Source organism: Chaetomium strumarium (genome assembly GCF_033439665.1).
Source record: "Chaetomium strumarium strain CBS 333.67 chromosome Unknown B0T15scaffold_1, whole genome shotgun sequence".
Taxonomy (NCBI): domain Eukaryota; kingdom Fungi; phylum Ascomycota; class Sordariomycetes; order Sordariales; family Chaetomiaceae; genus Chaetomium; species Chaetomium strumarium.
Window position 1 is genome coordinate 7,532,997 of NW_026944429.1, and position 13,707 is coordinate 7,546,703.

The window sequence follows — 13,707 nt, forward strand, 5'->3', positions numbered from 1 at the left end:
TTCCTGTGATGCCATGCCCGATACCAAGATTGCTGTTGCAGAACAGCAATGTAAGCGCGGGGCGGATTTAGCGGGGTGAGGCGGTTCAGCTGTTGCTATTTCCGGCGAGCTGTCAGGGGCAGACTGCCCCAGAGATCTGCCGCTGGGCCCCCTGCTTACTTCTTGGCGCGGGGCAACATTTGTCCCACCTCACTCTTCCAGAATGCCAGAACTGAGCATGGAACGTCTACACGAAAGCAATGAACTTATTATGAGTATACCGCATTGAAAAGAGTGTGGGGTCGACCGCCGTATCCATATCTGCAAAAGAACCCTTGCTGCTTCCTGCGAGATTCACCGAACCGCCAGGTGGTAGCCACTTTCGTCGGGTAAGCAATACTCTGATAACATGGCAGGATTCTAATTTTGTATCGAGCGCAATGGATAGACTCCAGGCATGGTGGCAGACGTACCTGGTGAAGCGCTCAAAGCCATGGTCAGACAGGGACGGCGTCGGGGAGATGTAGCAATGGAGTCCAGCGCAGGGAGACGAAGCCCGACCACCATGTCGAAGAGACGGAACGTGTGTCTCTATAAGAGAGTCAACTCGTCCGTCGTGTCTCAAACAATCACCAACCACAACATCAGCAGCTCATCACCAGTCAACCCCGACCTCCGACCTGGTCTGGTGCCCCTCCACTCAACCAAAATACTGCCCACGGAATTCTCGGACTGCTCGCCTTCAGATTCAACTGGCAACCTCCAACCCAGAACTTGAGCTCTTTCTACCTGTACTATTTTCCAATCAACATGAAACTCCAAGTCGTCACTGCCGCCGCCGCTCTGCTCGTGGCCTCTGTCGCGGCCCTCCCCGCCCCTGTCCCCATCGACAACAACCACGGCCTCCTCCCAGACACGGACGACTGGGTTGACGATGACGGCGTCGTTGAGGTTCGCGACACGGAAGCTGTTGTCGCCGACGTGCTCGAAGCCCGCGAGGTGATTGCGGCGCGGGATGTGGACGCCGACGATGATGATGTTGATGATGATGTTATTGTCACCATTGAGGTCGTTGAGGCCCGAGACAATCATGCCACTGAGGTCGATGAGACGGGCAATGATGTCGGGGAGGGAATTGCTGCGAGGGACGCTGATGATGACGATGATGGTATTGTCGTTACGATCGAGGATGGGCTGGAGACCCCTGATGAGCACGTCCCGGAGGCCGACGATGTCGACGATCTGGATGAGGCTCATATCAGCGAGACGATCACTGCTCGGGACGTGGAGGGTGGTGAAGATAACATTGATGTAACGATTGAGAAGGGGTTTGGAAGCCATGACGAGCACGCCTCGGAGGTCGAGGAAGTCGACGAGCTGGACGAAACTCATGCCAGCGAGACGATCACCGCACGGGATGTGGATGATGAGGGTGATGACATTGATGTGACGATTGAAGAGGGACTTGAAGCCCGTGACGATCTCGCCTCCGAAGTGGATGAGGTTGAAGAGGGGGATGAAGTGGATGTGGACGTCACCGAGGCGATCGTCTCTCGGGATGTGGAAGATGAGGATGTCACCGCCACCATCGAGGTGCTGGAGACCCGCGACGCTGACATGGCTGACGACGCTGACGCCGACAACAATACCGAGGATGCCCCGTCCGCGGTTGAGGCGCGCAAGGTACAGATCGACGACGCAGCCGCCAACTTCAACTTCACCTCCGACTTTGGCTTTGCGCTGGACCGCCTGCTGGCCGAGATCGAGTCGATCCCCGACGACGTGCTGGCCGCCGGCGACGAGGCGCTGCACAAGTGGCTCGTCGAGCACGGCGAGCGCGCGGGTGACGACAACAGCGCGACCCTCAAGCGCGATGAGGACTCGTCCGACGACGCCGCCGTCCTCCTCCTCGAGCGCGGCGAGCTTCTGGCCCGGGCGTCGTGGTGGAAGGTCACCAAGTGCGTCGCCGCCATCGTCCAGCTGCTCGCCACCACCGCCGTGCCCGCCGCCAAGCTGCTCCGCATCAAGAAGTACATCGAGGCCCTCGGCGGCGTCAAGCAGGCCGTGCAGCTCCTCCTCGGCGCCACCACCAAGGCCGAGAAGCTCAGGGCCGGCGGCGAGGCCCTCGTCGCGCTGTCAGCGGAACTGCTTGGCATCAGCACCGTTAAGAATAACTGCTTCTAATCCAAAGGATGCGGCCGGGAAGGCGGGTGAGAAGAAATGGAGACATGTATGGAGTTGTTGGCTACAGTTTGGTGATGTTTGCTCTGCCTTTCTGTGAGGAATCGGGCCCGGTTTCTTCGCTGTAGATAGTTAGTTATCATGCCAGACTGCTTGTTCCTTTGCAAATATCAATCTGTACATGCTTTCGACTCGCGCGTCCTTGTGTGGTAGAGCAGTCTGGAAAAAGGCTGCGCAAGGATACAGTATGCACGACTTACCCGACTGTGGAGTCACAAGTATGATGAACCTCTCATTATTGCTTCCTGCTCTGCATTTCGATGGAATTTACTTCGGTCTGGTTTTGGTATGCTTGACGTCTTGTATTGCCGTATTAACTGCTTCATCTGACATTTGGGTGCAGGTAGAACTGCGTTCTTGCCCCCACAAACTCAATTTCCTGAACCGACTCGAGCCACACCCAGAATCTGGATTCTAACCAAATGCCAGAAGTCTAGAACAACAAAGCTTCTAAAGCGGAAACTGTAATCTACTTCAGTAACTCAGCATCGAAAACAACTACCTCATCACGGACAATTCTCATTGAGCTCTCTGCTCCTGTTCATCCCCCAGGCCAACCCCGGCACCTGCGCGAACAGCACATCCAGCGTGGTAAGTCAAGTCTGCTGGGTCAAGCCTGTTTTCATGTGTCGTGTGACTAACTGAAGACTAGATATTCGACACATCGACCTTTCCCGCACGATTCCAACGTCGCAAGCAACAATGCTGAGTCTGGGTTCTATATCCGATCTCCTCAAGCGGTCACCCAGACAGCGAAACGCGGCAAACGATGTCGCACCGGAGCGTCGGGACCAGCCGAATATCAACCCCGCCGACATCAGCATCGATGCAACAAGCGGCGACGAAAGCAGTTTGAACAAACAGTCGCCGCTGGACCACTCAGGCTCGCCGACTTCCGAGTCGACTGCCAGCGCACTCGAGGCACTCCCAGCCGAGCTGCGAAACCAAATTCTCTCCTCGGTCGCTGACATTGGAGTTGAGGAGCTGAGGGCGCTGGTGCGCGCATCACCCGTGTTCCATGAACACTACCGACTGGACCGCAAAGCCCTTCTCAGTCGAGCTCTCAAGTCCTCCCTTGGCAACCAGCTTGTGGATGCCTACGCCGTGCATACGTCTGTTTCACTTCCCACAAGGCGCAGAAAAAATATCAGCCTGGAAGATCTGTCGCTTTACATGGACAAGTATCACAGCCTGCGCAACTTATCCCCCGATCAGCTCCTGTCAGAGATCAACATGGACGAGGCGGATGCCATTGCCATGGCGTCCTTCCACCTTTCTATTATCTGTCCGGTTGTGGAACAGTGCGCCGTCCTCTTCCTCCAGCATCTGGATCCCTCACTTCATCTCGACAGTCTCTCCTGGACGAAGCGGGCGCGCCTCCTCCGTGCTCTATACCGTTTCGAGCTCTGCCGTAACCTCCTACGGTACGTGTGCGGGGAGGATTACGAGATTTTAGACGTGTTCTTCTGCAAGCTCCACCCCTGGGAGATTGAAGAGATTGACTGTATTTGTTCCTTGTGAAAGAGAGGTACGGTCGAGTGTGCGACATCCTGCGATCCATTGACGAAATGGAGTCCTTGGACCTCACTGATGGCCGTGAGTATCCTCTGAGGCAACAACTGTTGTCCATCCTCTAACACATCGGTGTAGCAGACGAATGCGAGAACGCGATACAAGGAACGGCATCACGAGGCCTGTCACTGTTCGTAGAGGTCTGGAAATTTTCCAATGCCGTGACTTCGAACATCTGCTTGAGACAATCCGGCTGTACATCGTGAATACATGGTTTTTCATCGACCAGTTTTTCAGGATGGATTGTCAGGGTAACAGGCGTGAATACTATCCGCCCTCAGAAGAGGACCGGGCCGCGGACACGCGCGAAAGGCTTCCCTTCCTGTGCGACAGGGAAGACGCGCCTCCGTCGGTATGGGTCACCTTAGGTGAAGGCAGGTATAAGAATGTGTACGGCGAGTATATTGATAGATCCATCAAGGAGCGGGGCATATGTATTTTGGGACGACGGTCGTCTGGAGAAAACTGGAGGCAGGGACAGGGTGGTGCATGCGCGGCACTTGTTTCGGACTCGTCAATTTCTATGAGACACTGGTGGATTTAAAGAACGAACGAAATGCTCAGATGGCCTGAGATAGCCTGTAGGACATCGATCAATTGATAAACCCGATGTGCTCAACGGCAGCATATGACGGTGCTCGCCGCCATACCCTTCCTCGCGAGGGCCTTGCCATGCTGATGGTGGGAACCGGATTGGTGTTCCCCGGAAGCCGTCCTCTCGACCCCAGAAAAAGCCCAGCCCACCCCAAGTCGGCCGCACCTGCCAACCAATCCCATTCCCCGCAGTCATGTGTCTTCGGCACTAGGCTAAAATGGGAAGACGGTCCCAAGGTTCATCCCAAGCCCTCCTCACACCCCCTCTCGTTCCCGCTCCTCATTTCCTCCCTTTCTGTTTCAATCCCAACCGCCCACCATCGTCTAACTCCCTCACCCATCAATTCCATCAACAACCTCCCAAAATGATCGCCTCAAGCCGGTTGCCTGGCGTCGTCGCCCGCCTGGGTATGAAGCAGCCCGTTCGTTTTATGTCAATGGCGCAAGGACAGGGTACGTTCTCCACTGAGTGTGGGCCGCTCGTCAGCTCGCTCCACCGCGGCCACGATCCCACGATCGCTGACCAGGCCATCTCAACATTAGCTCGCGTCCCCAGCTCCATCATCTCCACCATCTCCACCGCTCGCCAGGCGACCGGACGCAATGGCCTGCTTCTCAACGGCGGCCGCAACACATTCGCTTCCACCATGATGCGCGGTGCGATGCAGCGCCGCGGCGTAGTCGTCGAGTCGACCGCCGCTGCCCTGATTACCGCTGCCAAGGTGCACGGTGCTGGAGCCGCCACGATCGGTCTCGCGGGTGCCGGTGTCGGGATTGGCACCGTCTTTGGCGCGCTCATCAATGGCGTCGCTCGCAATCCGTCCATGAGAGGTAAGAATTGATGGCGGCAATCCGCCGCATCCTCAGCCCCCATTGCACGCAAAGGAATTGACGGGGACTGACGAATCCTTGGCAAATTGCAGGCCAGCTTTTCTCGTACGCCGTTCTGGGCTTTGCCTTCGCCGAAGCTACCGGGCTGTTCGCCCTCATGGTTGCCTTCCTCCTTCTCTACGCCTACTAGACAGGGGCTGCGTCCCTCGCGGTTGCATCTCGCATTCATCAAACAAGAAAGGTCAAAAGGGTGGCAGACATAGCCGGCCCACCTGGAATCCGGGGAAGTGGGGACAAAAGCCGTTGAACCACGCGAGCCGACTGCCGTTTTAGCGCTGGTCCACCCACGCTCCAGTTGGAACCGGCCGGGGCCCCTGGCAAAGTTTCGCGCGATGTTGATTGCAGATGGACCAGCCGGTGTAATTTTAGATGGTGGATTTGGACCCTATTTCTATTGCTCCCGCAAGTCCGCCACTTCTTGCTCAGACAATAAACCATCTGTACCTTCTTTTTATTATGGCCCTGTCGAGATTTGACGCGGGAGCGGACATTTTCTCTGTGGATCCATGTCCGCTTTCCGAGTCTAAATCTCTGCACCAAGCATCCGGTGGCCACTCGTCGACCCCACGCGTCTGCCGCTGGCAACATCTACCAATATGACATCGGGTTAAAGCTGGAGACTGAAGCTGCATACTTAGTAATCAGGCAAGGATTAAGCTGTCAGTCACGCTCGGTGCTTTGTTATGCGGGCTGCGGGAAGATTATGCGGCATTTTGTTGAGGTTAAGGAGCATTCTTAGACCTTGCGGATACGTGCGGCTTAGGTCACCCGTCTTCTCCCTCGCCCTTTCACTCTATTGGATGCTCCCATTAGCTAAGCTGCATGGTCCATGCCATAATGCAACCGAGACGGTATTCATATATCTACGACATGAACTTCACCTCTGGCGGCTGGGTCAAAAGAAAGCCATCGCCCGACTTGCATCATAGCCGACATAGCGTTTAGATGCAGACGCCGTCCCTTTCATGGGGAGCCAAAGACAGCCACTGAGAGTCCACAAGTTGAAAGACTCTGCTTTGACAAAGCTAAAGCCAGAATCATCGGGCATGCTGGTCAGGGTGCGTCACCCTATCCCTCTGCCCTTGAGTGATAAAGCGTTATTTGCATTGCTTGCTTGTGATCTATCATCTATGACACCCGCAATCTAGAAGATGTTTCTTACATATAGGTAGCGTCGTTTTATCTGTAGTTATGCCCTGACCAGACCCTGTTCTTTGATGCCGGTTTGATGCCACGGCTTCACCGGATCAGACAGGGAGAAAGTGGGGCCGGGTCCCTGTTATCACACCCTACAACTAGCACGATTGTCGTCAACCTTGAGCTCCTCATAGGATTACCACGACAAGGTCGCTATGAACCACAACATGCTGCTCAGTGCTCACCGGTATAGCGTAAGGCTTTGAGCGCAACCGTACTCCCACTGTTGAGCAGCTACACGGACTTTGCCGCACTCGACACAACTTCAACTAAGTACGTATCCCACCAACATTCCCGCCGAGACTTAGCTAACGTGCCTTCCGAGCGGGTGGTGAGCGGTAGACTCCTTGGCCTGCGGATCACTTCGGCAGCATCTCTCTTCCGAATAACTTCACGACCGGTTGTGCGGCATTCTACCACCGCCAGATCCCCAGCAACACCTGGGTGCGGCCCGCTCCGCAACGCTGATATTTCCCAGATATAAGGTATTCGGACGCACCCCCTTTCTATTCCGAAGGCTTCAGGTCTATTCGGCGACGCACTGTAGTACGGAAGAAGCGGGTCCCGCTGTCGAATAGACAATGTGGCTTCACGTGCATTAATGGTGTGAAGACTGATATTATGTGCCCGCTGTGCTCGCCAGACACGCTCCGTGAGACCCGCTCCGTGAGACCCGCTCCGTGAGACCCGCTCCGTGAGACCCGCTTCCCGGTCCGGAGTCCTATAAATTCCTCCACCGCCGCAGCCGATATTTCGCTTTTTTCTTTCTCTCGCGCGCAACATCTTCACACTCTTCACCCTTCGCCGCACCATCTTCGCCCTCTTCGTTCCACGCGCCTCCGTCGGTCCTCTGCGCTCCGGCTGCCCTCGTTGCCTTCGTTTTTCCCCGTCCGGTTCTGCTGTCGTTGCGCGCGCCGTCGTTCGGTGTTCGTCCTCAGCCCTCCGGCCGTCCCACCCGCTTGTGCCCTCCCCTCCCCCTTCCTTCTTTTTCCGCCGTGCCCGTCGCCAACAGCATGGCGACCGTTACCGCCCTCCTTGAGCTCCCCGACGCGGTGCTGGTGCAAATCTGCTCGCAGTTCTGCCCGCACTGCGCTGGGGAGGACTGCCTCGACGGCTTCGAGCTGCCGGAGCGGTTCCGGGGCCCGGGGTACTTCGGTACCTTGGCCGCCCTGGCCCGGGTCAACGTGCGGATGGCCCGCCTGGTGCAGCAGGTGCGCCTCCACGTCGTGTGCGGCCGCCGCTCCGGCTGGACCTACTGCCTCTCCCGCCTCGTCCGCATCTTGCTGGAGAAACCCGAGCTCGCGGAGCACATCCGCGTCATCCGGCTTGGTCACCGTGACGGTGACCAGCAGTTCGTGGGGTGCTTCTCCCCGCGCCAGGTCCAGACGATGGCGGCGCTTGGGGTGGCCTCGGCCGTCTACGGCCAGGGCTACGCTGCGCTGGCAAAGTTCGAGGGCCTCGAGGGCACGGAGGACACCTTGTTCTTCCGTCACGCCCAGGGCCTCCTACACGCCTATGGCGGGGATGACCGCTGTCCCGGGAGCGCCCCCTTCGCCAAAGTAAGTCCTCATGTTGTCCTGATCCTGCTCCCACTAGCGCTAATATTTCATGATCAGGAGATGTTCCCTGTCGCCCGCTTCAACGCCTTCGTGCTGTTGAAGCTGGCGAGGAAGGCGACGGCCGTCGCCATGCTGAGCGAGTGGCCGTTCGTTCTGTTTCCCGCGACCAAGCCGACCCCGCGGATCCAGGTCAAGGGCGCCACCCCCCAACCGCCCACCAACACCGTCGACCTCGGCCGCCTCCCCCAAATCGTCGAGATGCGCCTGGACACCGACAGCCCGTACTTGGGCACGCTCGGAGCTCAGTCCGGTCATGGCTATGTGGAGACCGGCCCCCGTGCTCGGCCAGCGTGGTACAAAGTCGACCTCGCCAAGGTCGTCGGCTTGCTCGTCCGGGTGCCGAACCTCCGCATCCTCCGACTCCGCGGAGTCGATGCCGGCCCTAGCGCCAGCGCCATCTTTGCTTGGGGTCGCCTTGCCGTGACCGGATCGACGCTCGCCAACCTCACCACGCTCGATCTCGTCTCCATCAACCGCGACGCCCTGTGCGACATCATCCGGTGCTGCTCGCCCCGCAGCCTTCGCCACGTATCCTTCCAAATCGCCCACGGCGCAGAGGGCGACGCCCGGCCGGGGGACGAGGTCAAAGGGACCACAGTCCTCGCGCTGCTCGACGAATTCGACCTCGCCGAGAACCTGCGCACGTTGCGCATTGACACGGCCCACAACTACCTGTTCAAGGATGGCATCCGCGCGCAGAGCCACGACGACATCCGGGACGACGGATTCCGGACTGTCGAGTCCCTGCGAGACCTGGCCTCGCTCCGCCACCTGTCCCTCTCGGCCGACAATATCTACTTCCCTTCCCTGTACCCGCGCGTGCTGCTGCGAGACAAGCACACGGATGGCAAGAGCCACAGGGATGGCGAGCGCCTGCTCACCCTGCTGCCTTCGAACATTGAGACCCTGGAAATCACGGGGATTTATGCCATGCATGTGAAGGACATGCGCATGTTGGCCCGCGCGTGCGGCGATGACGACCATTACAATGATGAGGATAACTGGTCGGACGATGAGGGAGATGATATCAGCGACGAACCATACTCCCCCATGTCCGTGGACTCGGCCATCATCACTGGTACCGCATCATCATCACCCGCGAATGCTCGTTCTTCAACCGATGCAGTCGAGTACCACGACAATAACAACAGCGACTCCGACATGGACATAGAATCACCCTCGTCCTCCTCTTTCGACCAGCGGCCTCACATCAGATTCCCCAACCTCAAGCGCGTCATCCTCCGCGCAGGCGGTATCACCGACTCACTGCATCGTACCCCCTGGCCGTTCCCGGGCGAGGATCCCGACAACGACACCCTCAGCGAGGTGACACGTGCGCAGTGGGAGAATCTGGCAGACAATGCCAAGGCGCAGGGCGCCGAGTACGACAGCGCGATTAAGAAGCTGTTCGCGGCGCGCGGGGTCGAGTACGAGTTTGACGAGCCGGAGTTTTATTTCGCGGAGTACACCGCCGATTACACGGAGTCTCCATGGGACTATCATTCATGATTGGACGGGATGGGGGAGATTTGATGCTTTAGGTTGGGGTTCTGGCTGGTGGTTTGGAGACTGGTGGATCAGGCCCTCAGGGTTCATCACTTGAGTCTCTCGAGTTCTTCCTCTCTTGTCGGTTTGCGCGTTTCGGTTTCTTTTATTTCGTTTCTTCCTCTGCCTCGTGGTCATGGGATGGTTATTGGCCAGGTTTTATCGGCGGCGTTGGGGACGGGTTTCGCGGTCTCGAGTCCACTGCATTTTCCTTATTTTCATTTCTGACGGTACGGGACCGAGGATGAGAGCCTGATCTCCTTTTCAGGCGGCAATGGCTCAACGGTCTTCGTTTTGGTGTGGTAACCTTTCACTTTGAGGGGATTGCACCGTGGTGACGACGCTGCCTTTTTGCGATTTCAGTTCGACGAGTGACAAAGTCCTGGTCTAGCAGCTTAGGATTCATTTGGCTCGACCATCTGATTCATTGCTTAAGGACAGTGGCAATCAACAGGTTTTCAGAATCCAAAGTGCCACCATCAGGTTCGACATGTGTCATGTGAACGCCGCTTGATGGTCATGCGAGTGGTTCGGCAAAAGGACGGTGTGGGAAGGTGCGAAGGGGTAAGGTACATAAGGAAGAACCTGGGCAGCCTGAGGTGGGACGGGCCCGACGGGGGATTCCACCACCGATGTGACATGCCACTGCGGTTCTTATCTCTTCCTCAGCCTCATCTTCTTGAGTGATTTATTTGCGGAGACCGGTAAGGGAACGGGTAAGTCCGGACTGAATGAGCATTCTGCGCAATGAATAAGCTTGCGAAAAAGGAGACCCAACCCGGCAACCCGATGCCAAGAAGTGACGAAGATCCCACCTGACTTCAAGTTGGCAATGAAGAGCTGGATCTCAGGACATCTGCATATTTGTCAAGCACCGTTGAGATTGCGCCCACCGCACTCTGTATATCCTTTCAACGTCGGTCGGTTGTTAAGGCATGTTTGAGGATGTGTGGGTCTTTGTTTACCGGCCCCCTGAACTGTACATATCTCAGGCGTGGCATACAAATTGATCTCACAATTGTTTGGTGCTATCCATTTCAATATTTACTTGCCGCTGAACCGTCTCTCGCTTCTTTAATTTTGAATTATTGGCGGGGTATTTGAGTATTCTGCTACTTTCCGCCGTACACTTTTCAACATCTCACCGATCTCGATTTTTCAACCCTTCCACCCCATTTTTCCCCCACCAAGAGGCACACTGCCTTTCATCTGCAACATCGTGTGGCCGTTGTACATCACCTCTATGCTCTGTTTATTGTGACAGGGCAGCAAGAAAGCAAGGTACCGTCAGAATCGTAACGAGAGCTTCACCAAAGTTGCTAATCAGGTTCTTGCTCAGGATTTGTGGCCATTCCTCAACGAACGAATCTCTCATCTCGACGAACAGAAAATGACGACCCAGGATCCAGGCCAAGGCGATCCCTTGGAGAAGTTTTTTCCTAGTCTTCCGATCCTAAATGCCCGGACGGAGCTAGATCAGGTCCTTCTTCCATGCATTCATGACAAAGTGGTCGACTTCCTCAAGGAAGTCATGCATCATATGCATGTCCCTAATTCCTCAATGGATGCGAGCTTCCGCCGTTTTGACTTAATGGATGAGGATTGCAAACTTTTTCTCCAGCATGTATCGGATGCTGTGGGCCATGGAGTAGAACGGCCTCATCTGCTTGTCAGCGCAATTGCCCATTTGGCGGTTAAGGCCTCGATTCGCACAGATGACCATAGCGCCAAGGCCAAATACCTTCGACATTTTCGCTGGGTAGCGATGGGCAAGAAAGATGAGGAGTCGCCGTACGAGAAGCAGCAGACCGCGAATGAAGTCGACCACGCTCACCTCCCGAGAGCCCAGATGCCAGGAAGTGTGCGGGCTGCGGAAGCACCGACTCAGAGCTGGCTGCGTGCGCTGGATGTATTGTTCGGACCGCTGGAAACAAGACCTTCGTCACGGCTTACTGCGGCAAAGCCTGCCAGATATCGCATTGGGAGTAACACAGGATCTCCTGCAACGGCCTTCGGCGATTCCACCGCGCAGCATCGACGTTCCAGGCGATCTTTGCTCTCTTTCTCGAGTTTGCAACTGACCCTTATCGGCAATTTATCGAGATCCGCGAGGAGAACAACATGATTCATGCGCTTCGCACCACCTCGGAGACGGATGTGGGCCTAGGCTACCGGGGCGATTTCATTCTATGCAGACAGTCGGCTTTGGATGGTCCATCTGCGCCTTCCAAGGAGGCCTGGTCGGCTGCCCTTTTCTCGTCGAATTGCGTAGAAGTCACCCGAGGGGCTCTTTCCATTTTTCAGCTCTCGGTTCGACGTAAGTATTCCGTTTCATGGCCGATCGTCATGATGCACATGTCTGACCATAGTTTCAGCTACCGCCAAGTCGATCTAAAGAATCATAGTCAACCCGCGGAACATGCACAAGGGCTAGTATACCTCAAAGGACCTGATTCTCAACTATAACACCCTTTGGGACCATGAGATACACCGCCTTACACTGCCAGGTGGCCAGCGGGTTATCCTGGATCCCAGTGCGCAGCAGTTCGGCTGGCTCGAGTACATTGCCCCGGCTGATCATTATGTCAAGCACCGCATCCGAGCTATTGTCGCCATCGGCACAGAACCCTTTCCACCTCTCAAGCTAGACATCGTTTATGAGAAGCGCATTGAGATTGCCAAAACGTTCGTTTCGGAACTTCGGTCTCACTTCAAGCGATCTTGTGGGAGCTACGCCGAGTTCCTCGAGATGAAGAACGACGAGTTTAAGGTCGCCCAAGATACCGTCGTGAGGGAGGCGGCGTTCATCCTGGAGAATACCCTTCGTTCGCTGAAGCAGGGCGATCTGTACAAGTACTACTTGTTGCCCCCGCTCATCACCATTGAGATTGCGGATGACCCAGAGCTTTGCAGGAAGTTGAAGGATGTTTGGTTTTCCAGGGAGGAGTATGAGAAGTGGAAGGATTCGCCCAGGGTGCTGCGCCAACAGTACCTCCAACGATATCGAGAGGTAGTGGGGAGTCAGGGTCGGGATGTGGATGTTCTTGCAGATGTTCACTGGGGACACGTGTTTATGATGTAGAGGTTTTCGAGGGTCAGAACTTAGGGGTGCCTCCGGCGGAATAACTCCATCGTCCCTGCACCGGACCTACGATCTGGTCCGGACCTAATTCAGGTATCTAACATTACTCTGTATGGTGGAAGGTGCAACTCTCTACGCTTTGCCCTGAGAGGCCACTTAGGTACCTTACATTAGTACTATTAGTCTAAGTATGCTAATGTCAGCGGGAGGTCTGCCGCTGCTACACAGTCAACACAGTAGACCTTCGCCCCCCAATCCACACCACTAATTTCATACTCGCAATTTGTACCGAAGGAAGCTGTTTGTCCTCGGCGTGCGAGGGGCCACGTGGGATCATTGAGTAGCCATCCACTTTGATAGGTAGAGCCACACCGAAAAAGGGGGAAATTTCCAGGTTCCCTCCGCTCCTTTGAGGGCTGATGGCCCAATACTCCCTCTCACATCGGACGATCCAAGCATAAATCAACCACACTACACATCCATCAGCGTTAATCTCCTCTCGTTCCGAATACTCCACGTATAACAATTCGTATCTGCAATAGGAGACTTTCACCAGATTCCATCCCTTAAGGTGTTCCAGGTTGTTAGGAAAAAATTTAAACAATACCCAGCTCCAATTCCAACACTTCGCTAATCTGATACAACAGTAGCCGCATCCCAGACACCGAGAATCCCGCCTAAACAACATGCCAAACAACCAAGGCGTTGAGGGGCCTCGCCATAAGCGACGATGGCAAATCCCTCTGGGTGACGCTGCAGTCCGGCACCCTTTAGTAATAAGAGTGCAGCGTCTCATCGTCGACGCACCACAACACCCATCTACTGCAACTACTTGTACTGCACTCTCGGACAAGCAGAAGCAAACCAGTCCGAGCGAGCCGTTATCAGAGGAGACCACTAGTCCGAGCAAGCCAGTCTGAGGAGCGTTGCATGCATGCGGGGGTCAGGCGAAGGCCGTGATTCTTCCGGCAAGAGCAGTGTTGGATG

The 13,707-nt window shown here is 55.9% G+C and overlaps 5 protein-coding genes across 5 annotated transcripts; all 5 read left to right on the forward strand.

Annotated features, from left to right (window-relative positions):
* Positions 1-789: 789 nt before the first annotated feature.
* B0T15DRAFT_389494 (uncharacterized protein) lies at positions 790-2,163 on the forward strand (the record flags this gene model as incomplete). The annotated part of the gene is made up of 3 exons (XM_062864495.1): positions 790-1,101; positions 1,381-1,425; positions 1,633-2,163. 3 exons carry the CDS (start codon positions 790-792, stop codon positions 2,161-2,163), a joined length of 888 nt encoding a protein of 295 aa, XP_062727475.1.
* Positions 2,164-2,775: 612 nt separating this feature from the next.
* Positions 2,776-3,927, forward strand: B0T15DRAFT_83226 (uncharacterized protein). Its single transcript, XM_062871364.1, has 3 exons — positions 2,776-2,811; positions 2,873-3,816; positions 3,871-3,927. The coding sequence occupies exon 2, from the start codon at positions 2,923-2,925 to the stop codon at positions 3,739-3,741; it is 819 nt and encodes a 272-aa protein (XP_062727476.1). The 5' UTR covers positions 2,776-2,811; positions 2,873-2,922; the 3' UTR covers positions 3,742-3,816; positions 3,871-3,927.
* Positions 3,928-4,751: 824 nt separating this feature from the next.
* B0T15DRAFT_389487 (uncharacterized protein) lies at positions 4,752-5,407 on the forward strand (the record flags this gene model as incomplete). Its single annotated transcript, XM_062864493.1, has 3 exons — positions 4,752-4,839; positions 4,930-5,217; positions 5,310-5,407. The coding sequence occupies 3 exons, from the start codon at positions 4,752-4,754 to the stop codon at positions 5,405-5,407; spliced, it is 474 nt and encodes a 157-aa protein (XP_062727477.1).
* A 2,080-nt stretch (positions 5,408-7,487) lies between these two features.
* Positions 7,488-10,090, forward strand: B0T15DRAFT_572014 (uncharacterized protein; the record flags this gene model as incomplete). Its single annotated transcript, XM_062870877.1, has 2 exons — positions 7,488-8,033; positions 8,091-10,090. The coding sequence occupies 2 exons, from the start codon at positions 7,488-7,490 to the stop codon at positions 9,600-9,602; spliced, it is 2,058 nt and encodes a 685-aa protein (XP_062727478.1). The 3' UTR covers positions 9,603-10,090.
* A 647-nt stretch (positions 10,091-10,737) lies between these two features.
* Positions 10,738-12,104, forward strand: B0T15DRAFT_83260 (uncharacterized protein). Its single transcript, XM_062871365.1, has 3 exons — positions 10,738-10,919; positions 10,978-11,955; positions 12,014-12,104. The coding sequence occupies exon 2, from the start codon at positions 11,029-11,031 to the stop codon at positions 11,761-11,763; it is 735 nt and encodes a 244-aa protein (XP_062727479.1). The 5' UTR covers positions 10,738-10,919; positions 10,978-11,028; the 3' UTR covers positions 11,764-11,955; positions 12,014-12,104.
* The last annotated feature ends 1,603 nt before the right edge of the window (positions 12,105-13,707 follow it).